General features: G+C 40.0%; 2 protein-coding genes across 6 annotated transcripts; one reads left to right on the top strand and one right to left on the bottom strand.

Annotated features, from left to right (window-relative positions):
- The first annotated feature begins 1,680 nt into the window (after nucleotides 1–1,680).
- Nucleotides 1,681–22,367, top strand: LOC110980917 (arf-GAP with dual PH domain-containing protein 1-like). The gene is made up of 8 exons (XM_022237991.2): nucleotides 1,681–1,977; nucleotides 4,278–4,414; nucleotides 4,745–4,839; nucleotides 12,388–12,580; nucleotides 14,844–14,993; nucleotides 15,385–15,471; nucleotides 16,572–16,709; nucleotides 17,601–22,367. Exons 1-8 carry the CDS (start codon nucleotides 1,851–1,853, stop codon nucleotides 17,808–17,810), a joined length of 1,137 nt encoding a protein of 378 aa, XP_022093683.1. The 5' UTR covers nucleotides 1,681–1,850; the 3' UTR covers nucleotides 17,811–22,367.
- LOC110980907 (N-acetyltransferase 9-like protein) lies at nucleotides 22,068–26,912 on the bottom strand. 5 transcript variants are annotated; one of them, XM_022237971.2, is made up of 7 exons: nucleotides 26,796–26,912; nucleotides 25,625–25,734; nucleotides 25,397–25,456; nucleotides 23,894–23,980; nucleotides 23,609–23,668; nucleotides 23,368–23,462; nucleotides 22,068–23,276 (listed from the first exon to the last, which is right to left on the bottom strand). In XM_022237971.2, the coding sequence occupies exons 1-7, from the start codon at nucleotides 26,870–26,872 to the stop codon at nucleotides 23,154–23,156; spliced, it is 612 nt and encodes a 203-aa protein (XP_022093663.2). In that variant the 5' UTR covers nucleotides 26,873–26,912; the 3' UTR covers nucleotides 22,068–23,153. The 5 variants fall into 5 exon arrangements, with proteins under 5 accessions (XP_022093663.2, XP_086995021.1, XP_086995024.1 ...); XM_087138895.1 differs by having other exon boundaries at nucleotides 26,751–26,911; XM_087138898.1 differs by lacking the exon at nucleotides 25,397–25,456.
- Between the last annotated feature and the right edge of the window lie 8 nt (nucleotides 26,913–26,920).

The following is a 26,920-nucleotide window of genomic DNA, read 5'->3' as shown; positions in this document are numbered from 1 at the left end:
GCTCTGTTATATGTGGACGACCGAAAACTCTAGGAATCGTTACTGAAAGCCGCCTGATTTTGGAAGGTACCAAAAGAACTGGGGGGGGGACAGGAAAATAGCAGCAGGGGGAAGCTTGTGATCCTCCAGACACAAGGTGTCAAAGTGCCCTGCGAGGTCGGGCCGTGTCCCGTGCAGTTTAAGGGCCCGGGCCCCGCTCGGCTGATTTGCAGGCCCGCAACACCTCCAGGTGAAGAAGTATGACACCATGTTCAGCCAACCACTTATACCACCCCTTCTCGAGAGTTTCACAATATCAAGCAAACCTCAGGGTGCATCGTGAGAATTATATATCAATATTACAGTTCTGAATGTATTTAATAATGTGGTGAAAGTTCTTTTTTTCCGCAAGAATTTGGGGAAGATTTGTATGTATTTCAGACAGGGTAAGAGATTTTTTGAGGATTTGTCTTTGTGTAACATATTTTCGACAGGTAAGGGGAAAATGTTCAACGTTATCAACACATCCACAGATATCACAAAGACCATTTGGGTGTTTAAAAATCTCATTAAGGAAATTGTTAAGACCCTTGCATGTACCTAAATCGTAACCGGTGTATGGCTACTTCCTCGGCACGATTCGTTGTCCAGTTTGGGAACAAGAAAGAGACATCATTGTCAATATTGTTGGTATGTTTTGGGATTGATTTATTCCAGTTATTTTTAAGTTTTTCTTTAAGAGTGTGTTTCACTTCATTAATCGATGAAGGGATGGTAGCAGTTACCGATAATTTTCAGTATTCTTATTGTTAATTACCCTGGAAGACCTTAAGTCTTTCTCTGTTTAATGCACACCTCCAGTAAAAATGTACTTCTACGTCCAGGCCCACAGCAATTACCACAATGGCGCGGCGTTGATGACGTGCCAGGGTGTGGGTTTTCTTTTTGTATTTAAAAACAAGTCGACACTGAGCTCTGTGTTGGTCTGCTGACGCAGCCACTCCCATCCGAGCATACCATCCAAAGCACGCAAGACCTACCCCGCCCCCCTCCACCTTGTAAACGCCCAAACCAAGCTCCTCCGGCCGCGGCTCTGCAGGGTGCAGACCACTAATTCAAGTGAGAATTTCTGACCGGCTATTAGCATTAAAAGTGCCCCCCCACAGTATCTTTTGAAAAAGGAGATTGTTTGGCCCCAAAAATGGTGAGATTGTGTAAATCGTCGCCAGGATCAACTCCCTGGGTCTTTGAGCTTTCATATGAGGGCAGAAGGGCTGAAAACTACGGTTGAAAAATGGTCCTAAGTGCCCCAGAAAGTTGAGGGTTGCCACTTGAAAAATGGCTGCAATCAGACTTCGGAAAAATCACTTTTTTGGGGGTGATTTTGTTTTGTGGGAATGATTAAAAATGTAATTGGTTAACCCACAAAAAATTGAAAAGAAATTGAAAGATAAGTGACCAGACAAGAATTTCATTTGTGTTTCAGAAATCTCAGGGATGTTGGCGTGCATGCTATTGGGCCCTGAACGGTGCTGATTTTACACGGTTTTCAATGGGGCTTGAATTAGTGGACTGGACCCTGCAAAGCAGGCCGCAGGACAGCGCCATCTAGAAAAAAAAAAGGCAGGTACCAACCGGCCTAGTATGGAGAGGCCTACAGGAATCCCCTAGGTATCATACAGGCCGCTCTTACACGGAAATAACGACGATTTGTTGGTGGTACACGAAAACGCCCTGGAACATTGAGATGAATGCGAGATTACCCGCACACGGTGACCGGTGCATATAGCCTAGCCATAGATAGTTGAAACTCCTGCTATTTTCAAAGTAAGCGTCGTCAACAAGGGCTGGTAAAAAAAAATTGCAGGAAAATGTCTGCTGATCCCTCCGTAAAGAAACTGTTGGAAGTTATAAAGAAACCGGGGAACAATGTTTGCGCTGACTGCGGCGAGAGAATCGTTCGGGACGACAAAGATGAAAATCAAGCATGTCATGGGAGTAAGTAGAGCTCAGGCCCCGGCCATGATGAGTCTATTAGTAGGCTCCAACTAGTAGAGTCTAACTACTTTGGTATTCTAGCACCGCTGACTTTGCATTGAACGAATGGGCTCGATTTAAGTTACGGTTGGAGTTCCATACACGGACATCACTCATTTTCCCGTGTAGTAGCTTCCTAGCCATCAGAATTCAGAAAGTGATAACATGTCCTAAAAAGTCAAGTTTAGCAAGGAAAAAAATGAAGCTTAACTTTAGCTTAGGACCTGATTTACATGTATGTAGGGTAAGTGTGGGTATACCCGATCGAGGGGATAACCCAATCAGCCATGATTTTATTCATATAGTAGGGCCTAAACTCTATTCATTTCATTCACGTCACAGTCTGTCCGTGAATGAAATGAATAGAGTGTAGGCCTCACTATATATAAAAAATCACGGCTGATCGGGTTCTACTTTGCTTTTTTCTGGCCAGTCCCATAGTTTGTGCATGGGGCGTCAACTTCAACGGTCAAGTGATGTCTGTATGGAACTCTTTCCAAAGTTACTCGACCCAAATAACCAGAGTGACATTACACAGTAATTAATTTTAGCAACTGTTATTTGTAGGACCCCAACCTTTTGGTTTGCAGCTAACAGTAGGTAATTATAGGCAAAAAATAGTGGCGTCCGTGTTTGGAATTCTTTCTTAATTGTCCAACTCACATATGGCTGTTACAGCAAACATGTATCAGCCCAAATCAACTTCACATTCTACAGTTTACTAGTGCCATGTTAAAAAGTATAAATAACACCTCAAGTAAGGTCATTTAAAAATTTATTCCTTGTCTGTCATCACCACCCACCTGGATTTTCCGTACTGCCCCAACTTTATTTGATATTTCCAAATTTTTAAGAGATTTCCGGCCCTTTTCAACCTTGCAGATGTGTCTGCACCACAAAAATGGTCTTGTGTGTTTTTTTTTAATTTTCTAGTCTTGCCTTCAATTATGGCCGATTGATCTGATCATGCTGTTATGATATGTGGAACTCTCAAGTATTAAAACACTGTACAAGAAAGGTATTTTTAGACTGAAAAGTCGGGAAAATACTAACTTGAAAAACCAAATATCAAAGGTCCTCCCAGCCCAAAAACATAATTTTGGGTGCTGATAAACAAGGGATTAATTGTAATCAGCCTAAGAAGTCTCTTAAACATTCATCATTGTCTATTAAATACCGAGAGCACTTTCCAGTATAACATGCTTATGATGTTGCTCATGAATCAACCTGCATTTTTTCCATTACAACGATGGCATGGCTTAAACTTCTTAAATGTTACAGCATTCCCATGGCTAAAATTTGTTAGGCCCAAATCATATACATTCATGTAGTCATGTACATGTATGTAGTAGTAGTACATCAAATCACCCTTACGTGGCCTTGAGGTTGGAAAACACCAAGCGACTGCATGGCTTGATGGCTAGTGTTATACTTGGAAGCATTGTATGCTGGGTTTGATCCATATTGATGATGCGTTCTTTTTAACATTTTCTGTTTTAATAATAATAATAATAAACTTTCTTTTCTTGTACATGTACATGTACATAGCGCATATCACTTTGGAAGTCCCTATGCGCTTAAGAGAAAGAAATACAGAGAGAGAATTATAGGACATTTGTGCCTCAAAAATAGGAAGCCATAAAGGAACCAGCAACCTGATATATCCCTGTGATTATCTATTAACAAACAAGTGAGTTTTCAACAATGATTTAAATCAGTTTTGTCTTTGGTTTTTTTTGTCCCCAAAAGGTATGGAAATATCTTTTATTTTGTACATTACAGGATATGTCATTTTTTCTTTCTGACTCTCAGCGCTGGAGGATTTCCAGGAATTGAATGAAATGAAAGGCCATTGTGGTCAGTGTTCTAGCTACATAGCCGGACTGGATTTGCACCCTCAATTGATACTGCTGTTTGGCTGGTCTTGAGCCAAGACTACGAACACTTGCATGCTGCCTTGTCTTGTAACAGTGCTAGCTAGATGTTCTCAATGCTTTCTGATGCTTGAAATACAATTGAATTGGTACATTTTCAGTAATATTTCAGTTCATTCTTTTGAAATCCGTGCTGGGCGGCACAGCCAATTTGAACCTGAGAGCCGGGCGGAAATTTGCAGTACCGGGCGGTGCTGCCCAGCGCTACCCACCGTGGCTAGAATACTGATTTTGGTGTATAGGGAAGAAACAGTGTGGCAAGTGGATACGAAAAAGAGGGAAGGTTAAATTTCAGAAATTGAAAATTTGCTGCGATTTCATTTTCAGATAGAGCGAATTGGTCATCATACAACCTGGGTGTGTTCTTGTGCGTGCCGTGCGCCTCGGTACATCGCAAGCTGGGTGTCCACATTAGCAAAGTGACATCCGTTCAGTTGGACCGGTGGAATGAGGACCAAGTTGAAGTGAGTTCCCAATCATTGGAAGTTGGAAGGTTGAAACTTAAAAAATACATGGAACCGCTTGAATAAAAGTATTCAGCCTCAGATTCCAAGTCTACTGGAGAGCAATTTTGACAAGACATAGTCAGCTTGTGCACAGGTTCATTGTACCGTGTATATGGACATGTACATTGTATATGTATGCTAATTTAAAAAAAAAAAGAGAAATATTTTGAGAACATACGTGTACATTTGGTGAAATTAACTGCAGGTGTGAGAAATTGTGACATGTTCGAAGTATGGGATTTTGAAAACGTTTAACAAATAACGTTGATTTGTTCATTTTCTAAAAAGTTTATGGAAGTGAATGGGAATCTGAAGGCCAAGGAGAAGTATGAATTAGACGTACCCGTGAGTTACCGGAGACCGATGTTACCCTCAGATCCTGAGTAAGTACAGGCATGATTCCAGTGATCCATGATAACATTTGGTGTTATCGAAATGCACAAGGCATGGTTGTTAAATGAAGGTCCTAAAACTGGGGGTAATGAAACCTGCAGTGAAAAAAAGATGGATGAGAAAATGTCCTCCATTAACTCTTGGTGAAAGCAGTCTTGCACCCTGTCTCTTTATTCTGTGTTCTTTTCCTGAAATGGGATAAACTCTTGTTTGTAACTGATCACTTTATCAAACCAAGACGTGTTTTATTCCTAGTCTAAACAGTGTTTTTTTTTGGGTAGTTTTGGCAAAAGGTGAAAATCTCTAAACGTGTGGAGTACATGTGCACATGTACATCTAGGTACATCTGAGCTGCTACTCGGATTTCTCTTTTGGAAACCCAAAAACCCAAAACAGAAAATACATCCTGTGGATTCTGTTCCTAGAGTGTAGAGTTATACATGGATAAGTGCAGTTATCTAAGTTATGAACATTTCTACATATATATATATGTGTACTTTTGACTGAGGGAAATAAGTACTGTTAATGTAAGAAATACTTTATACATGTGTGTACATTAAATTTTCTGATTTGTTGACGGGAATCTTAGAAAACGATTCTTCCTGCATATGTTGTTATGAACAGACGGAGACTGCTTCCAGTGTGGTGTCTTTGCATTCATTGTTTTTTTCCTCAAAGAATTTAACAGCATGTAGGACGCTTCGCCCAGTAGAACTGTAAAAGTATCAAATTTGTAACAGTAATTTGGTGAAATCAAAGAAATCAAGAAAATCTGGAGAAATCAAAGGAATTGAGGTCAGTGACTAGAAGTGCTGTACCAGGGGTGGATCTTAAACTTTTTCCAGGGGAGGAGTCAGGCGTCTCATTTTTGTGGATGAGCAGAAATGATGGTGAAACATTATACATGGATTGTTCACAGTGGTATTGATGCACTCTGGACCTAAGTTATTTTCTATTATTTTCCCCCCATTTTTTACTCCTTTTTTGTCACAGAGTTGGGGGAGGGGGAGGGTTCCCCCTCCCCTAATTCTCTGCCTGAGTACATGTATGTATGTAGTACTGACAAAGTCACAAAGAGTTTGGAAAGGTCATAGAAGCTGAAATGGGGGATCAAGAACCATGAATAAAAAGTTGAATTTAAGATAATTGAAATCATATTACATGTAAATCGGGAAATAGAAATAAGGACATAGTACGGTGTACATGTACCCAAACCATTGGAAACTGTGAATCAGAAAAAAAGTTACGCAACTCATGGAAACATTTACAGTACATGTACATGTACACTGTACTGTATTATTTTACGATCTAATTTTGTCTCAAAACTATTAACCAGGAAGTGCACGTACTTGAACGTTTTCCTTTTTAATCTACATGTACACCTCGTGTTTGTATACTGTATACATACCCTTTTCAAGTACTTCATATGTCTGTTTTGTTTACCTGTGTTTCCCGAGAAGCGAAATAAATAAATAAATATTAATGTTGAATTAAGTTGTATTCAACATGTTGTATACATGTACGTACATGTACAAGTACGGTACATGTAATTGTACATGTATGTACCTGCCCTAACCAGTGCCGCCCTATAGGGAAGATTTCTTTTCCTGTGATGAGCATGAATTGAGTTCTAGGGACATTTGAGTGTCCCCACACCATTTACATGTAGTTTCTCTCAATGCTGATGGTACACTACATGTATGTATGGGGTCCTCAGTCTCCACGGATGTATAAGGAAATGAATGAGTACGGTGTACCGATAATCTCGACCAACCAAATTCAGCTGCTAACAACAGAAAGTCTTTCGTTCACTGCTTTGAATAGAAATTTGTCAGATCAACAAAATCCAAGTGAAAACTGCCATTTTGGGATTCAGGTAAATGAATTACTGGCAGCCTCATTCACTGGTTGGCCATCTTAAATCGAAAGTGAGGCAATCCCTGTGTACACAGAAATTTCCTTGAAACTTTGTATGTGAGGGAATGAAGTCTGAGAGGTAATGCGGTACATGTACAGTACATGTACTGTAGGCCTTTGTAGGGGGGGAAAAAATTCCCATCTTTGTGCTTGAAAGCCATGTCATCTTTGTTGTCCAAGTCGACAATACTTCAAACTGAGCCCAGTGAGGCCGTACCTGTAATTGTTGCGAAATAGTCTGATTCCTTCTCAATCCAGAGGGTTCAGTGAATTAAGTGGACTCAGGGACACAATCCCAAATTCCCATTTTGTGAGTAATGCCTATTCAGCATGCACAACTATAATCTTTTCATTCATATATTAAATGTGCATCGCCATATACAGTATACAAGTACATCATGCACTTTTTTTGATCCTAGTCTGGTGAATTGCACATCACAAAAGTTGTACAGTTTTATTTCATTTTTGTGTTTGCTGTCCTTGACTGCATGTAAGTGATCATCAAAACTATGCTAAAGTTCACAAATTCAAAAAAAAAAAAACCAGAAGATAAACGCACCAGCACTGGGGCATGTACATGGAAGTTTCTGTAAAGGTGCACGGAGAAACCAGTCTCCCATTTGTCCAACAGTATCTCTGAATGAGAAGATTGCTGAATAAAACCTGGTTGTTTTGAGGGGGAAGTGGAAGTACAGGTCAATAGAGAATTGCCTGAGACATCTGTCATTTCAAATTCCAAACTGTTTTGTGAAATGTGTAGGCTGCTTTTAAGTTTGACTCTGGGAGCTATACATTCAGGTACATGTACAGGTGTATTGGCATTTATCCATTGTATATGTAATTAAAACCCTCTGGCATAGTCTGGTGCATAAATTAGTGATTCACAAAGCGGGAAGTAAACCGTAGATTGGAACACCAAGCCCTATGCAAAGTACTGATTGCTGGAGTCTACAAAATTAGTGTCGGAACTTACAGTAACGAGCTGATAGGCCTTGTACATGTGCATGTATGTTGGTGTGCTGTGTCGTAAACTTTGCAACAAATTTGGCCATGATTTGCCCGCACAGTTAACATAACGTCTCAAATTAAAATTGGAATTGGACATCCACACTGCAACATGGAGAAATTGTCTCCCTCAGTTGCTGTCCATGCATGTGGGCCTGTATTTTACTTCCTGTCAGAAGTCAGTCCTGTGACAGGTACATGTACAAGTTTGGTTCACAGGCTGGACACCGGTACTTCCTTTTCCGAAATCAGGCAAACTGGTTTCTGTCATTCAGGGTCGTTCTTGCAGTTCCCTGTTTTCATTTCTGGATAGTGGTGCGGTGGATATGCCCTTGTTCAAGTTTTTCCAATTTTGTGGCGAGCAAAATCTTGCGTGACTTTATAATGTCGGCCATCGTCCACATAAAAGCCAGCTGTATTTTGTATGTATGAGTACGGTATGCGAGTACTCAAACAACACTCACCTGTAAAAAAATTTCAAACTACCAACTTTTTAAACATTTCATCAAATTAGGAATTAAAGAAACCTCATGTATCTTCACACAGTAGTTTAGTGTGTGCATACTAAGATGCAAAATGAATATCCCGCACCATACATCCTTGTTCATGTGAAAAAATGATTTGTGTTTTTTAAAACGTGTACCTGTACATACATTGTATGTGCGGTGTGCAAAAATGTGTCTTGACTTAGGTATTCAGTTATGTCTCAGCTTTACTTAGAGTGCTCATTTACAATGTAGTAAACAAGGAACATGTACATGACACTGGACATTAATAGGCCTGCATTCACATGCAAACGTACATGTACATGTACCATACATTTTTGTAGGTGGCACTTGGAAATTTGACAGATGCATGCTGTCATGTGAACAAAGATTTCAAAATTGTTTTTAGAGCAAAGTGCTTGCAAGACATGTAAAAGTTGGAAATGTTCAAAGCCAAAATGGCAGCTTAGCGACGATGTAGGGGAAGAGCTAGAATGGGAATCAGTACAAAGGTACAGTGTACCGGTATGGTAGTTCCCAGGAAACCGGAAATGGAAATGCTGGCGAGGTCCAAGGGGAGGTCTGTGTGGCTAGGGTGTCATCCAAATCTTGGCCTCAGAAATGCTAAACCATATGTTTGCTGAAGCAGTGGTGTCAACTGCTGAAGGCATTATAGTTATACCTGTTTGTGGTTAGAGCACTTGGTTAGAGCACTTGGCACGTGTGTAATAATGTTTCACCGTTAAATATGGAAATGTGTTATTTACAGCTCGATTTGTTGTTCGTGGGGCGGCTGCTAGAATGCTGGAATTGTACAACCTTTTCTCTCTGGTAGTTTGTGGCAAGTAATGAGACAGCATCCAAGTACGTTCTTTACGGGTTAGTGCTTGGATAATTGGGCTGAATTCTTTTTAAAAAGGAACATTCATTTCTGTATTATGGAAAATTGCATGTATTAATGTTAATGTAAAAATTTCCATTATCTTTAGCTCTGCAAGCCATCTCACATTTTTTTTGCGTCAGTTCAAAAATCAAAATCTGGGTAGATTTTCCGTGTGTTCTTGTTAAACCCTGACAAGGAGGTGGTGATCCTGTTCAGAGAACCGTGTTCCTGAGTCAATTGTGTTCCCATCCTTCAAGCCCAAGAACAAGAAACATACATAAGAACAGGCCGCCTGAACTCGATCTTAACACGGGTCATATGAAAGGAGGTCACTCAGTCTCTTCAGCAGAAAAATCCACACTCTTAGGGTCCATACAATTTTCTGAACACTTTTGTGCAAGTTTAGACTCTTTGATATTTAGAAACAATTTGACGTCCTTTTTTTGTTTATTGAAAAAAGGAACACTTAAAAAAAAATCACAATTGTGTATAGATGCTGTTCCTGACAACTTGGACACTTGTGAAGTCATCCAGGGAAGATGAGTTCAGAGGCCCTTCCTGTTCAAATTATCAACCCAAAATTTGCTAACCGAAAACATACCTGAGAGAGAGTCCCCATGAATGATCCAAGAAATGGAAATTTAGAACAGCAATATTCCAGAATTTGTTTGAGTACAAATCATTTCAACATGGATAGTTTCTTCTTAGACTGACATCACAGAATTCCTCATGAATATTCAACCCTAACAGTCCTGAATCCTCAAATTTTAATATCGTTTTACATACACGTACACGTACCCCGGTACATGTACACCCTAAAAGGTAAGGCATGGAAACCAAACAGGCTCCAAAATATGCATTTAATGTCATGACGTATCCAAGCACTTGGATAGAACAATTTCATTGAAGTTTCTAGACACCAACATTTTCCGAAACGAAAGCTTTCATGTATGAATTTGAACATGAACACATATATATGTGACAACTCGGTACACATCTGAAATTCCCATTTCTTGATATGTCACAGTTTGCGGAAGAGATTGGGAAATTCCCCTTTGCAGTGAAATACCTCCGTGTATTGTCATTCTGGCAAGCAGACAATGTAGTGTTTTTTGAACTGCCACTGGTACAAAATCGTGCCCTGCAAATTTCCCCGTAAGCTTTCTTTTGTCATGGAGGCAATTGGCCAGTATCTCATTTTGCCAGACGTTGCACATGATAAGGTCAAGATGTGTGTACTTTACAGGGTACCGGTACATGTACATGTTACATACATGTACATGTATTGTACATGTACTTTACACTTACTTTGCACTGTACTTGTAGTTACTGCATGTGTTAAAGGTGCCTTGTGGGATACCAGAATAATAGGAAGTACCCCCATAAGGAACATTTGTTGTACTTGTGGGATACTAAAATGGTACCCCATAAGAATTTCATGAAACTGATATTTGGAATTTACTCAAAATGGGGAATTTTTTAAGCAAATTAAAGTGTTTTATATGAGGGACGTTCTGTCAAAATTTCATCCAAGGAAAATGATTCAGGACCAACTGCAAGCAATTAGAAAAGTGTGCTTTATATGCTAATTTTTTTTACTGCACAAGATCAAAGGAATTTCCCCACAAAAATACAAGGATAGCAATACAACATGGGGATTTTCTTTTGCTCCCATTTTAATCTTCTATATTCAGTGCATGTAGAATAATGCAGTTCAGCAAAAGTGCGGTATGAGCAACACCGTGAAGTAAATGCACCTATTCTGTGCAGGATGACAATGCAGCCAGCCAGCCGTGTAGGCCTACATGTAAAGTGTATTACCTGCCATGCAATACGTGCAAAAAGACCACAGTTCTTTCAAAGTATGTAAACTGTTTCATTGAACGTTAGCTGCTGATAAAAACTAGCAGAGAGTTTACAGGAAGTTGGGTTTTTTTGGCTGGTGTATTCAGGAATCGTAGTCCAGTGATAATAAGAAGGCACCGTTTGTGTTAAGCAGCACAGCTGTGATAAGGTTTGCATGTTTAGTACTGGTGGTGTGTTTCGTATATATCTGGAGTAGTAAACCTGCAGCACAGGGAGGTTATTACCTTGATTTTGAACAACAAACATCTCATCTGTCCTGTCCTGCAATTGCGCGTACACCTTTGTTTTTTATTTTTTTCAGTAAACCATAGAACAGTGAGCAAACAAGTCAGACATTGACGTCATCAACAATTACGGCCATAACGGCAAATGTTCCAGGAATTTGGAAGAATTTTTGGGAGAATTTTAGCATTATTTCCTTGTAGCGTGGTTTGCCCAGCAATTACATGTACATGCACAGTACCAGTACTTCCTGGTTAAGAACTGAATACTTTTTTCCCAGCATGAAAATGAAACCACAAGATTCCAAAACTTGAAAGTATATGTTTTCCTGTGTAACTACAAAGCCCTTGTTTTATTCACCAATCACCATACAATGGCCTTTATTTATTACTTTTTAAAGGAATTAATTAACATTTTTTGAGCACTCAGAAACTTCCAGGAACTACATGTACATGTACATTGTACCAACTTCCAGCACTGCATTGCACACGTATTTCAGTGTCACTTGTGTCACCTTTTTTTAAAAAATTGTTCATCAGGCCCAATACACAATACTATATGTAGCTCATTATCTCACAGAAGGGTCACCAATTCATGGTGCTTACAAGTTACAGTACATGTACATCGTGTGGATGTGTGGATACCCAACATGAGTAATACACAAGGGGTTTGGTGCACAGTGCCAAATGAACACTCAGAATCAATGGCGGATGCAGAAGTTACATCATTAGTTGCAGCAAGATACAATGTAGTGAAAGTTTAATCAAAAGCAGTGAATCATTATTAAACTGATTGAGAAACTAGGCCTACAATCTCTCCAGCCATCATCTATCCAAGTCAAGATTATAATAATTGTGGCTGGTTGAGGATCTTCAGTCCATCATCCTCGCTATTTTCATGTACAACCAGGACTGGCATTGCTGCCCAAGACACCAGTAGTGGAATGTACATTAAGATGTAGATCATGTCAGTTATATCTTAGCACTTTACATGTATTTGGTGTTCTTTTTTTATTTTCCCTGTAAGTTGTGTTGTGATATACTTGGTCCAAAACTGAGAGCAGTCCTGCAGTTCTGTCTGTATATGTACATGAAGTCCCACGCGCTGGAGTTGGAGTGGAAAAAAATGTTTGTTTCCCATTGGTGTTATGTTTTACTCAGGGTGGTCCGCGAGCAGTGGATCCGTGGCAAGTATGAGAGGCAGGAGTTCGTCAATGTCAACCTGCAGAAGTACCGGACCAAAGAGATGGAAGGGGTGATGTGGAAGAAACTGAGGGACAAGCAGAACTTCATGGAGCGCCGATTCGTCCTCTCGGAGACCGATTACACCCTCAAATACTACAACAGAGCAGATGTAAGTCCGAACAAAGTTTGCACGCGGAACTACATGTACATGTATGTAGAGCCCTTCCCACTCCGCCTCATGCCCCATAACTGGTTTTTAGATGGTAACCTTTCAAACCAGTTGGAAACATTCCAAAATTGAGCCACATTTCAAATAATTGGATCTTCTTTGCTGCAACAAAAATTGAGTTCTGTGGAGCTACCGGTAAGGAATCTTATGTCAATCTTATGTGTGCAACTGATTCTTGAAGCAGAGGGTGATGTACAACTATGATAGAGGCTAAGCCAAGATTCTCCCCCTCCCCCTACCCTTGAAAATGCCACTGCTCCAGTGAGGATACTTCTTGATGGTGATAAGGATAGTGCAGGTTGAATCATGTGCCTGAGGAGTACCGGTAGACACCAATTTACATTTACATGTACATGTATAAGTAGGCACTGGGCACGTGTGGAACACATTCTCATAGAATGTCCACAATATGGTTTTGTGCTGTGAATGCCGAACAGCTCTGTCTTGAGCCAGCAACTGCTTGAGAGAGATATACGTGGCACATAATGGAAAGAATGTACCTCGGTCCACCCAAGCATGACCTCTGAATTTATGCCTGAAGAACAATGAACTCCCATGCAGGCGAATAGAATAACAAAATCCAGTGTTATAGTTGAGTCCAGTCACAAGTCCAGTCACAAGTCTCTTCACAAGTCTCTTCACAAGTCCAGTCACAAGTCCAGTCACAAGTCTCTTCACAAGTCTCTTCACAAGTTCAGTCACAAGTCCAGTCACAAGTCCAGTCACAAGTCCAGTCACAAGTCCCTCACATGGTCAGTAACAGGGTGAACAATGACAAAAGAATGCTTTTGTCACAGCTCATTTGATTAGCTTGTGTGGATTGGCTTAAGATAGAATGACTGGCGATGGATTGGGACCTGTGGTGGACTGGAATACAATACTGAAACAAAAACCACTTTCCACAAGCTTTTGTCCTTAAAAGGTGGCTTCTGTTGTCAACATCTGGGCAAAACCGAAGTATGGTAGTTGAACTTACGCGATCAAAATTGGTATATAAGATGACTTGAATAAAATTCACCAAAATAAAAATTTTCCTCCCCTGCCTTTTAAGTACACACATCAGGAAACAATCACTAGATTTAGAGCTTTGTGAAGAATTGGCTCTTGTATTTGCCAACAAGAAGCAATCAGAAATGCTTAATCATGATCACCAGCCACTTTGGGGTTGTTTTTGTTTTTTGGACGTAATAGCTCAAAGTCATGATTCATCCAATTTGGTTTTTCCACTCAGTTGTGTGTACATGTGTGTACGTACTTGTCATTGATATTATTTTACCCTTTTTTATTTTTGCATGCTTAACCAACTGTGGGAGGGCCATCGGCTTTTGAAAAGGCCAAGGTCACTGGGCAAGGATGTGGGATTTGTATTCATGGAAGCCATATCCTGGAGTGATTCTGTTTTATACTGGAGTAACCCTGTTATTAGTCACATCTGTAACTGGCCCATACATATATACATGTACATGTGTGCCTTTTAGTTTTGACCTGGGACCATGGGCTGTGTATTCAAGGCTTGGGTTTAGATTCATGTAAACATTATTTGAAATGAGAGTCAACTGAAGCTGTTGAGTACTAAGTCTGTATTTGACTCTTGTCTAAAATATACCCAAAGACAAAGTTTGAAGATAATCTAACACATCAAAAGTTACTGTTACCAATGGTGTAAACTCAGGCGCAAAATACATGTATGTGAACTAACGTTAAGTCACTGTAATTTTCGAACTATAAGCCGCGGCTTATGTGTTGATTCTCATGCTGAAAAATGTCTCTGTGGCTTATGCGCTGGGTGGCTTATATTCCGAAAATTGCAGTAGTTCAGACCGGACGGGCTCTCACATATAATTCCCACTTTCCATTATGCATAGTTTGTTGCACACCATATTTTATGGTTTTTAATTATGCTTGTTTGTTATTACAATCAAGCCTTATTCGCCAGAATCCTTTTTGAATGGGCAAAAATGAATCACTTGAATGAGCTCTAAGATCTTAGATCCCAAAACAAAACAGGAGCATATGCTGCAAAATCCTGACACGTGTGTTGGGTCCTGAAGATTTGAAGGAACCAAAATTATTCGGGACCAGATTCAACACGGAACAAAAAATTGGTCATTCTACATAAGATTCAACACAGAATAAAAAATTGGTAGTGAAAAGACAGTTGTTATTGTTTCAATCTTTGGTTTCCCTCTGAATGTCTTTGCAGGCCAAGGAGCCTAAGGCTGTCATTGATTTAGGGAAACTGCACGTCGCCTTTTGTCCGGACAAGGTGGGCAATCCCAATGGAATGCAGCTTTACTTTGAGCAGAAGGGCGGGGAAATTCGTAACATCTTCGTCTACACTGACACTGGAAAAGTAAGTGATCTGTGATTAAACCAACAGAGGCCTGGAGTCATCTGTGTAGAGTTTCTGAATAGGAAACATTGCTGAGCTGAATTACTCATTAAGCAGATGTGAGGAACACTGAATAGGCAGTATGGATCAAATGACGTATTGGCTGATAACCCTCTGTTGCTAAGCAAAATTTGTCTGTGCTCAACAGAGTTCTGTCTTTAGCAGCTCTACAAAAGCCAGCCCCTGATCCCAAGAATTAAGTTACAAACAAGTCTTGCACTGCAAACCTTAGAATAATTAATGTACTGAAGAAATCATGTTATTATTGTTTAAGTTCTACATTTATGTTTGTGAATTGAGTATGTGTGTTCCATTTTATGCTCAATATTTCTTCCTCCTTCTTTTTCTGCAGGAGATCATTGACTGGTATAACGCCATCCGTCACATGAAGTATAACCGTCTGATGGTGGCATTTCCAGGTGGCCTGTGCCAGGAAGAGGTCTGTAAATGGTCCAAACCTGTTACCGTTTTGCTTCCATTTGTGCTCGTGACGTTGGCTCGTTTTATGAAAAGTGACCATTCACAAGTCAGGTTGGGGATTCAATGTATGAATGACTTGTATACATGTACATCCCTTCCACAAAGATTTACGTTGGACAGGAACACTGAGATGGCAGAGCCAGGGTTTCCCGTGGGTCACTGACATGTGTTAGATGCATGGTCAAACAAATTTTGCCAACATTCAAGTTCTTTAAACAAAGCGAGCATTTTCAAAAAGGCCTAAAATAAATTCTCTTTAGTTTAAGGGCTGGTTCATACTCGCAGCATTTGCACACACACACTGCGTTCTGTGAATGCCGCATTTGACATTCACACTTTCATTTTTTGTCAAGTCTCGGGTGCGTTTACGTATCCGACAAAAGTTTTCAAATTTCTATTTGTCTGAATACGCATACATTTGGTGCATACGCACTATCCATTATTTTCAGAAACTGCGTGCAAGGACGCGTATTTTCATTATGCATTGCACTTTCCTTCACACACTGCAGACACCTCAAAATAGACCTCCGCGCTGCGTACACAGTGAATACGCAGGGAGTATGAACCGGCCATTGTAGTACACTTTCTCCAAATTTCTCCTCTGAAAAAAAAATTGATCTTGTATTGTGTGTGCCTCTTACCATTCTGAAAAATTTAAAACAGATCTATTTCAAAATATCCAAGATATTTTGCTTTTTCCTTCCATTATTGTATATTTTAAGTGTGAGGTGGTAAAATTCAACAGAAAAGCCTGAGGTGGTCACTGAAATCAGTGAGGTGGGCCGCCTTACACTTGCATGAGCAGGGAAACCCTGGGGTCCCTGGGTAGAACACTGGAATTGCAGCCTGAAGGTCTCAAGTTCAAATCCTTCCCTTGACAGTGTTTCTGTCAACTGTAGTTTTATGGAACATGTGTCATAAGGATGAGATTCCTGGGCTGCATTCTGTATTTGTACAGCACCAGAAGAGCGGTATGCAGGTCTCAGGTCAAGTCCTGGTACGGTTAAATTTTCTTTGCATACTCCAGTTCAGAAGTGATCCGATTTGCTGTATCCACAGATAACCAAGATACTGAACAAAGGAGATATAATTAAAGAAGGGTGGCTGCATAAAACAGGTTCCAAAGGTAATGAAGCCTTCCGGAAGCGTTGGGTGATACTCACTCACAAGAGGATTACATACTACGAGACACCCCTGGTGAGGAAACAAGTTTGTCACTCTTGATGGTTGCATCAATTGAAAAATAACTCACTGACCAATTACAAATCCAAATGAAAAAACATTTGTTACTCTTCAAAAGAAGTTTGTTTTCATAGTCGAGTCCAAGATTTTGTGTACGTAATGAATAAAAATTTACAGAATGAATTAAGAGTCCATTATATCGAAGATCGTTCCGTCTGTGTCACAGAGAAAGCCTTTGCGAATGAGTTGTTATATTTCAGTTGGAATGTAGATTTAGCGTAATGTAAATTCAAGGTAAAAAGTTACCTCGTCATCGTGAAAGACGTTTCCATATGCATCACATTGTTCGCTCAGAAAGTATGGCTGGCTGCCTTCGAATGAGACCTACAATTCTGGAAGTGTTTGGGGGATGTAGCTGAACAGTGTTTATGATGTCATGTACATTTGACGTTGGTAATGTCGGCACAAACTATGGCTCAAGCTTGAACCAGCATTAATGCCAGTTATATGGAAGAGTAGTAATGAAAACCCAGGGGCGTTTTCCAGGATATTTCCTTTGGGGGGCGGGGGGCAAAGTAATCTCATCCGAACTACATGTATCAAACCATTACTAGTGGGAAAGGAGTTCATTTCAAGGAATTGCCATGGAAACTAATTTTCATTGTCCACTTTCCTTCTTTTTTTGGGGGGGGGTTGCTTTTTCTTTCCTTTTCCTGTTTTTTGTATCTTTTCCCTGGGAAAAGGTTCGTCCTGTTCCCCCTCACAATGGCCATGTGAGAATGGTTCTTCACCTCATTGCCCTTTTTTTTGTCAGTATCATTTTTTTTTTTTGTAGTATCATTTACTTTCTGGTGGATGGACATCAGGCAGTAAATTGTGAGCTTTTTTTCTGTTCATCCCACCCAGGATGACGTTTGCAAGAAGTCGGTGGTGCTTGGTACCAACTTGAGTGAGTACAAGTGTATTGAGGGCGTTCCCCCGGGCAAGCTAGAGCAGGGCTTCTCGTTCACCGTGAGAGTACCCGGCCGGGATTTCTTCTTCTCGGCCGAGACGGGAACAGAGCGCAAGAATTGGATGACCGCCATCAACAAGGAAATAGGCGTAGTGAACGAGTAATAGAGGAACAAAAACACACAAACAAACAAAAATCTCCAAGATATGTTAGACACTTGGACGCAGTTTCCATGGAGTTCTGTTTTCCAATAATTAGATGAATAACAACTGTTTTTAAGTGTTGTCTTGAGTTTCTATGTATTTGCTCAGTTACCTCAACTGGGTTCATGGTAGGAAAGAGTGAATGGGTCATTCAAATGAGGTCACTTTCCCTGGTACCCACCCAGTATTGGTACTCACTGCTTGAATAGAAACAAGTGCAAGTGGATATAAACAGTAAAGAGAAGACTGATGAGTGTAAAAAGGCCTGATTTAAACGAAGGAATGGATCATTATATTTTGATATGACCAATGTAAAAAAAAAAACAAGTCCGAGAAAAATCTGTCAAGTGCGAGGGCAGGTACGAGAAAAGGAGTTGTGACTGATTAACTCCCCTTCTATGTAACTGGTGTCAATTTTGTGTGTCCCCCTGAAAAGAAGTGCCGATCTGCCCTCCCTGAAATGCCTAGTGGCTGGTGTGTGTATGATGATTTGAAAGTATTTCTTGTAATTTGGGTAATTCCAGAAATTAGGGGTCCAAAAGTGTGACATTTGTGTGTCCCTGGTACATCTGACCTTTGTTATTTAACTTGGAAATATCACCTGAAATGATTTCAAACTATTATTTGTTTGGCAGGTTACTTGCATTAATTCATCACTCTTGGAAATTAAAAAATGTGTTCTTACAAAATTGTATCTCAGATGTGACAGGGACACACACAAAAAATGGACCCCAAATTTTTAGAACTAGCCACATGCCTCTGTACTGATGATGCCCCCCCCACTGCGCTGGCTTCTCAGGAATCCGCACATGCAAGCAAAGTGTGATGTCATCAAGACAGAGCTCGATTGACACTTGACAATCGACCACCTCAACCAACCCCCACCAAAATAATTCTGGACCAGCCACCGAAGTACTAGGACTGGTGGAATTGCCCCTTAAGTCGTGCGCACCGCCATTATCTCTCACTTGAAGTCTGAAAACAGGCAGTGCACTATCCTCGCTATCTGTGACATGACGCCATTTCATTTAAATGTAGACCTTGCGACAGTGCAAGTGCAGTTTTGGCCAACTGCAGCAAAACCACGCTGGCTTTTGAGTACAGATTTCTGCTAAATTACAATTCTCTACTTATTGAAACAGCCTTCCATTTCAACACAGATAAAGCAAAATGTATATTTTGAGGCAAAGGTTGTTGCCAACCAATGGTGAACTTTCTGCAGACTTTGGCCACCCATGCATAATGATTGTTGGTGTTGGTAAACAGACATGTCAGTGGGTGCTGGCATTTGCGTGTGTAAAGTCTGTGGAGAGGAACCAGTCCACTCAGATTACTTGTAATCCAGCATCATATAGTAGTCAAGTGTGAATTTGACTGCCTGGTGTATTTATTGTATGAGCCACATCTCCTGTCATAGCTATCCCTATATGAAGTGCTATAGTTTTTGTTTTTTTCCAAATTGTTCACAAAAAGAAGGTAGAAAAAGGTAAAAATAGTATTATTTAAGTATTTGTGTGCTGCGGAAAAAAAGAACATATCCGTGCCCTAGATGTGTAGGGTTGGCAGTCTGGAACCACGCCTCGCTTATAACCAAAGTTTGCTTGCTCCATCCCTTTGCTTAGCAGGACGCCATTCTGAAACTGCTGCCAATTTTGCAGCTTTGAGTAATTAAGAGATCCATAGATGGATTGCTGTAGAAAGTATGCAACTTCTGGCTGCTTAGTTCGTCAAGCAAATCAGCGCTCAATTGGTAATTGACATTTTCACCTGTAAAGTTTATGTCAATCTGTGCATTACTCACTGTTTAATGGATGCCGAGACTTTTTGTGGAATTGACATTCCCTCATTGCTGACATTGGGAAAAAAATCAGCAACATATTTTTGGCAAAGATCTCTTTATACTTATAGATTGAGTCCTTTTTTAACAGCTATTTTTCTATTGATAATGAAATCATACACTTTTTCTATTTCGCATTTGATATGCTTTATTTTTTGTAAGAGATATGTAACTGTTAACATATATTGCAACTTATGTAATCATCTATGCAAACAGTCTATAACAATGTGTCTTTTGACACATGTACATGATCACATGTATTGTTGGGAATTCAACACCTCGGTGAAAACCTGAATTCCTTTATGTAGTATAAAATATCTCAAATACTGAGAAAAAAATCTGTTGCATTTTATTTTTGTTCACAGCATTTGATAAATAATTCGATGGGCAGCCAGTTAAGTAATGGAGCTGAAATATCAAGCTGATATAAAGTATGCTAACTAAACTTAAATATGCAAAAATAAAAATTGTAACTGGCCTTAGAGCTGAATGGAATCCATTTTAATCCCAAGGACATACTTTGGAACAAGAGAAATATTGCATCCAGTGGAGAAGTCTACTAGTACATGCTGATTGGCCGTCACAGTGTTCTTAGGAATCATAAGGGATTGTGGAAATTCCAATCTGAACTAGTGAACTTCCATTAATGAAATGTTCCTAGTGGGACGCCTCATGCTTCACCTCAAAACCAGGTCACCAACCACTCATCAGCTTGCTTGTTTTTGAACCTCTTCCTTATCCAATCAAGCTGCTTTATGCTATCAGTCAATACCAATACCCCCAGTTAAGGAATGCTTTGACAAAATTGAATGACAAAATTTGAACCATACAAAGCTGGCTCATTGCATGTAAGGCATTTTCTTTTCTTTCTTTCTTTTTTTTGTGAGGTGAAAGTTTGTATTATTAAATGTACATTTTACTAGTCAGGATCTGGTAAAACATACGAATGGTCCCAGTGATCATCTGTTCTGAAGTCTTTCAAAATTTATAAACATTTATTTAATATCCAAGAGGGTATATTTGTAATCACTGCATTTTTTTTGGTGCTGAAAACTGTGCTTTTGGTATGATATGAAATGCTGGCATATTTGAAGGCAGACTGTATCTATTCCTGTGTTGGAAATTTAGAATGGAAGAAATGCGTACATGAATATTCAAGTTTCTGAAAGGGTAGTGAAGCAGTTTGTTTCATTTGCATTTGGAAATGTTAAATGGATTTTCAATACAAAAACTAATTTCTAAACACTGTGCATCAATCATGGGGCTGTATCAAATCACTAGAGCTTTAACTTCTTCATGCAGAGAAAATTTGACGCTGTCCTTGGCTGATATTTTGAGTCCATGTGCGTGCTTGTACAACATTCAAAATCAGATAGAATGAACATCAAATTACGTACTCCAAATGCAACGCACATTGGGTACCGCTAAAATCCAATTTAAAAAGTCACAGCAAAATTATCTGAAGTGCATACGCATACGTGTGCGTTGTTTACGCAGAGCAGAATGAAATACACATTTACTGATTGTGCATTAGTTTTGTGTTATCAGCTTTGCTGATATATTGTTTTCGAGTACGGACACAGATATGCCAATAGCCATACAAAATTTTGAGTTTTCCATTGGTTTGTGCATAAACATGGATGTGCCCAGCAGACATCACTTAATACACAAGTCATCGCTTTAGTTTATACATATAGCTCTATGGCATCAATTTATTTGAGTACGGAAGTGAAAAAGTTTACTTTTTGTGGAAGAATGCCAGGTTAATCATAGGTGACCACAGGAAATAGTAACAATTCATTATGTTGTCGGTAAGCTTTGTGAGAACAGATTCTTACCAATATGCTCAGGCATGTACATAACTAGAGCAGTATTAAAGACATCTTTCACATGGCATGTTCTTTTGATAGGACAGTCTTATGTTAATTGAATACACCTTTAAAGGCTCTGGATATACATATACATGTATCTGATAGTCATGTTGATTTCATGGACTACAATTCAGACTTGGCAGTCACATAGGGAAACACGTTGCTGTGTTAAATTATAGGCCGATCAGTCACAAGTCATTTAGACCCAAGTCAACTCACAAGCTTTTCAAATGAAACTTCAACTAAGGTTTCCTTTGTTTACGGATTTGTGATCTGACTTAAGAATTACAGAGAATTGTGGAGTCGCAGTTGACTTTTGGCAACCCCGACATGTACAGCAGTGTATTTCTAGTCTTCCACAACTTGCAATCAAAAATGTCAGGTAGCTTTGTTCTGTTTCTGCTGTCAGCAACTTTTTTAGCTCTGTTTTCCAGCACACCAATTTTCCTGATGCATAAGTTGGGGCTTGTAGTTATGCTATCGCATTTCCATTTTATTCCTCAGGCTGCAACTCGTACTCAGCATTGCTCGTCTTTCTGCTTTTTAAGGCTTAAACCAACTCTCATGGCTTACTCCTCACTCCGCAGTCAGAAGAATCATTCCAATAAACTTACCTTGCTCTGTATATTTGTATAAATGGCAGTGAAAATGTAATATGGATTAACACAATTTTCTTTTGTAAACTTGAAAAGAAGTCATTTGTATGTACCTCTTAATGTGTAAACAAAACTAGTGCTTGTTAGAAAGGACTGTTCTTTATTTTGCATGACAATGTAATTTCAATAAACTTTCTCCATAGGAAACACGTTACACTGACTGAGGGTATGTTGTCTCTTGTTACATGTATGTCAATATAAGAAGGAAATCCTGTGTGATCTTTGGAACCTATCCCTTCCATGAATTTCTATTAATAATAAGTAATGGAGCACTAGTTTGTGGTATGCCATGGACCTGTATTAGTTTAAGTGCCGTGGCATAGTCAGATGAGCTGTTTATATGCAGGCTCAATCTGTGTATGTGCTACAAATGATGGCTGCTTTCCTGGTTGATAAAAGCCAATGGAGGGCTTCTTGTCCACTGAACTGGTGGTTGATTAGCTGACTTGCTAGTAACTTTCATGATTGGCCTCGTGACCAAAAAGACAGGAATTTGAAAAGTGGAATAACCTGGTTATTATTTGGTGACCAGACTGGTCAATCATGTCGTTGTCAGACTGGCTGGCCTATTATTGTAGTTGCTGATCCGGTTGGCTGGCTATTTGCTGGACTAGCTACCAATTCATTTGGCCAGGTCATGGTTTAGTGGGCCTCCTTATGTGCACGGACTCCCGAGTGCCTTGGTCAGTTGATTACTTTGCTAGCCAGCCAAGAACTTAAAAGCCACCGAACCAAGTTGCAACAATTCCACATAATTGCGACCAACTGACTTGTCCACAATTGGTCTTCCATCTCCTTTATGCAGTAATTGGTTAACTTAAGCTGACCAGCACCCTGCCCATGTGGCTAACTGACTTGGCTGGCCATATTGCCGTCCTGTCGAATAGCTAACACAAAGAACAACCAGCTTGCTGCCTTGGCATTTGAAAGTCTGTCCCAGTCACCTTTTTGTCTTATAGTCTCTGTATTTCATGTGGTTTGTCTGCAAATTCAGAGAATGCTGGACTTCCTCAGTCACTTCAAGTTGCAAGGTCACTTCTTGGAAGACTTCACTCACCGATTCCTGAAAATTCAAATACAAAATACTTCGTTTTAATTTAGAAAGACACAAAAAATGCTGACGTCAGATTAAATTTGATACAATGTCTAATTACCTGCTTGAAGCCAAGTTTCTTGAATAGAGCCAAGCTTGGCTGATTCTGGAGCCCAATCTTTGCAATGAATCGGCGAACCTTGAGTTTAGTAGCCCCTGAAGAAAGACAAAGATTCCGGAATTAAGACATCTTGTGCTGAAAACATGCCGTACACAATGACAGAAGGGACACAAGTTAATTCAAATTGCTTCTTAAATGTTGTTGACTTTATTAAGATTTTTTTTTAAAAATTGTGCTTTACCATATTGAATCATAAGTACAAGCGCTTCTCGGCCAATTCCCTTCCTTCTACAAGATGGTTCTACAAAAGAACAATTTACACATGAATTAACAAATCTTGCAAAAGCTGGATATATATTACAATATTTCATACTGTTATGAGGGAAATGGAAAATTCAACCCCACCTCGACATTTCAGCAATTACTGGTTTATCTCACAAAACCTGTGGACTGAGCCTGCTGCAAAGTGACCAACTCTGTAAAGCAGGAGCCGAGTGATTCTTGCGAATAATTGGAATCCAATCACCTGCTATCATGATTTCCACCTCTGCAGTTTTCACACCGCTGTCATCTGGGTCTATGAAGTACAAGTTGACATCTCCACACATGCAATCTGAAAAATGAATCCACACCAATCAAATATGTCTACAATGACATGCCAGATAACACCTCATTAACCACTTCGGGCCGGGGCATTTTTCAACGTTGAGGATGCTGGGCCGGCATGACTATCATTTTTTCTGTTTTCAAAATCCTTCAACAATTCATCATTCCATTTAAGTTGTTTATAGCCGCACGGAGTAATCTTCAGGCACTACTCTAAGTTGACAGGTGACCTTCATTGACGCCCGAATATTTCAGCCAGGCCTGCAGCCTTGTAAACAGAGCCCAGATTGTGCGGTGTTATACAACTGTCTTTTGTTCACGAACCTGGCTCAGTGCACTGCTGACCTCTTTTCAATAGGGGCCAGATTAGCATGCAGCGGTGCTGTGTGGCTCATCGCTGCGGTGGTGGAGAGCTTTTGTCCCCGGTGGTAATCCGCTTGCTCTAAATACCCCAAACCCTGTTATACGGTTTCAAAATAACGCTGGATTATCACCACTTTTGAGAGTGAAAAATGCCGGTCATGCCCAGCAGCCTGGTCTTTTGTTCGGAGTACGGTCTTTTGTTACAGGGCCCTGTTTCCTTTGTCCGAGTTCGGAGACCCCGGCCACACATATAAACCATACGGCTCCGATTTCGGAGTCCCCGGCTGGTAGTGGTTAACCCTAACCCCCTCTAACTCCTCCATTATTGCTATGAACCTTATCAAAGAGCCTGAAATCTCCGACTACAGGTGCATGTAGCAATGACACAGTCTTTGACAAATGACAAGTTTCAGGGAGCATAAAGTACCACGTCAAGTAAAAGTTGCGGAAATCTACCTTCCTCGATCCTTCAACATCCTCCAAAAGCCTCCTGGTGGATTTTGAAGGATCTTGGAGGGTTAGAGGCAGTAACAACTCACCAAAGTATTCAAATTTGCTCATTGATGGATAGGAAAAAACATTGGAAATACGAGAAAGGCCATTTTGGGGATATTTTTTCTTTTCAGAGTATGTAAAAAGCCCCCAAAATTAGCCCTAACCTAAAGGCCACAAAGAAATGACTCCCAAATTTCACATCTCCCTCCCAGCCTTTGTTTTTGCCAGGAGGTTCCCTGAATTCATCCACAAAAATCATGCACTGCACGATAAACAAGTAACACATTCTCTACCAACAAGACTAGGCCATCAAGCCTTGTAGAAATTACAAGTGGCTGATGGCTCCAGCATATTATGGTCCTAGCAAAGTCAAATATCAGATGTCTGAATGTGTTTGAGGAAACAGAACCTTCAAAGCCACAACAAGCCTTGTTCAGTCCATGGGCAACCTGAAAAGTTGATGTAATTTCTCTTCAGTCTCAAGCAAAAAAAACAAATAAAAATTTTCATGTTTTGCTGATTAAGGTGCTGATTGCAACTTATAACTTCAACAGGACAGTTATACCTATCTCGTTACACTCTGGATCATCCCATTTCTCCTTCAGCAGTAGGATAAAAGTACATTCTGAGATATAAACAGAAAAAAGACATTTAAATGAAAGTGGTTTGTTTTGAAACTAAGTTGCAAAAGGGAAGAGATCTCCACAAAACGCACAAGTGAAGAAAAATAGCAATTTCTACATCACCATATACCCCCCTAACAATCACAAGCCCCCTTGTTTATGCTACTGACTATTTTCATCCAGGTGCCAGCTCTTCTGCATTTCATATTCCTGCTGGAGAGTCAGGGGCTCAGACGCTGTCAACTGTTGCAACTCTGTAGATTGCATCCAGTCATTGTACCTAAACAAGTAAATACACTATTGAAAGATAACACGGTACTGACGTCAAGTTTTATCATTTTACTCTCGTAAGTTAATTCCTGTGAAGACCTACCACAAGGCTTCTTTCAAACTGTAGATGCGCAAGGAGCCCTGTAATCAATTTTACATAACTTTATTGTAATTTTAAACATCGGTGAGACATAAATCCACATTTATAAACATGTGGGAAAAAATTCTTCTTTTCTTTTTCAGCATGAGAAATCCAATTTGGAATACAAAACGTCTGATGTTCAGTGCATGAATGCGAGTTGGCATTCCTGTAAGAAAGATGAGAATTTGCTTACAAAAGTCCCACTCAGCCAGCTAATGGCCTTGAAAACAACTGCCAAACTTTCCACCAGGACAATGGACAATAAGGAGAAATCTGCAAACTTCCTACATACACGTAGTCTCAAAGTGAAAACCATTTGCCTAACTTACCACTGAGCCAGCAACATAAAATTTTGCCAGACTTTCTGCTGTTGACCAGTTAACACTACTTGCCAGGATATGTGATGCCACCGATATAAATAGTGGCTTTGTCAGTTTGTGTCTCCTGTATTTTAATCAATCAAAATTAATCCCTCTTTTTCTGACATCACACCACTGATCATGCACACTTGAGCTGGCTGGCTAGTATTAGGGTCAACATGGTTTAGTAAAAATTAAACTGTTCACAGCATCCAGCTGGCTCACTGACCGTCCGAGTAATTGGACTCTATGAATCGCCCGACCATGCCCAAATGATAATAATTAAGCGATTCGTAGGGTCGAAGTTACTGAGACTAGCTCAGTGGAAAGTTAGCATGTTTGGCAAGTATTTCATGACCATTAATTGACTGGCTCAGTGAAAAGTTAAGTATTTCCAAGACCGTTGGCTCTTCAGTACAAGTTCAGTATCATGTTGGGCAAACTTTCATGGCTGGTACTTCTGTCTATGGAAAGTTATGCAAATTGTTTGTTCGTTTTCATCACTCTCTCCAGTAGAAATTCTACCTCTGTCCAGGAAACAATGGGCCCACTACTATTATTTCAGAGTACCTGAGAACGTGGTGCTCTTTGTACGGTACCAAAACAACACAATTTCCTTCAATCGAGAGGCACTCATTCAACCTCATAGTTTTACGCGTTGTCCCGTTCTCTCGTATCGTGTGCCGCGCGCCGGG

The sequence above is a fragment of the Acanthaster planci genome, linkage group LG07 (genome assembly GCF_054643075.1).
Source record: "Acanthaster planci isolate LZ-2023a linkage group LG07, COTS_SCS, whole genome shotgun sequence".
Taxonomy (NCBI): Eukaryota; Metazoa; Echinodermata; class Asteroidea; order Valvatida; family Acanthasteridae; genus Acanthaster; species Acanthaster planci.
Note: the sequence above shows the minus strand (reverse complement) of the source record. Positions and strands in the feature narration are given on the sequence as shown.

Bases quoted from the DNA above. Each gene is read 5' to 3' on its own strand.
- LOC110980917 (XM_022237991.2), top strand. From the start codon at position 1,851: ATGTCTGCTGATCCCTCCGTAAAGAAACTGTTGGAAGTTATAAAGAAA. The intron at 4,415-4,744 runs GTGAGTTCCCAA...TTTTCTAAAAAG, and splicing joins GGAATGAGGACCAAGTTGAA to TTTATGGAAGTGAATGGGAA. The intron at 15,472-16,571 runs GTCTGTAAATGG...CTGTATCCACAG, and splicing joins GTGGCCTGTGCCAGGAAGAG to ATAACCAAGATACTGAACAA.
- LOC110980907 (XM_087138895.1), bottom strand. From the start codon at position 26,872: ATGAGGTTGAATGAGTGCCTCTCGATTGAAGGAAATTGTGTTGTTTTG. The intron at 25,735-26,750 runs GTAGAATTTCTA...TTACTTGTTTAG, and splicing joins CCATTGTTTCCTGGACAGAG to GTACAATGACTGGATGCAAT. The intron at 25,457-25,624 runs GTCAGTAGCATA...TTTATATCTCAG, and splicing joins CTGGCACCTGGATGAAAATA to AATGTACTTTTATCCTACTG.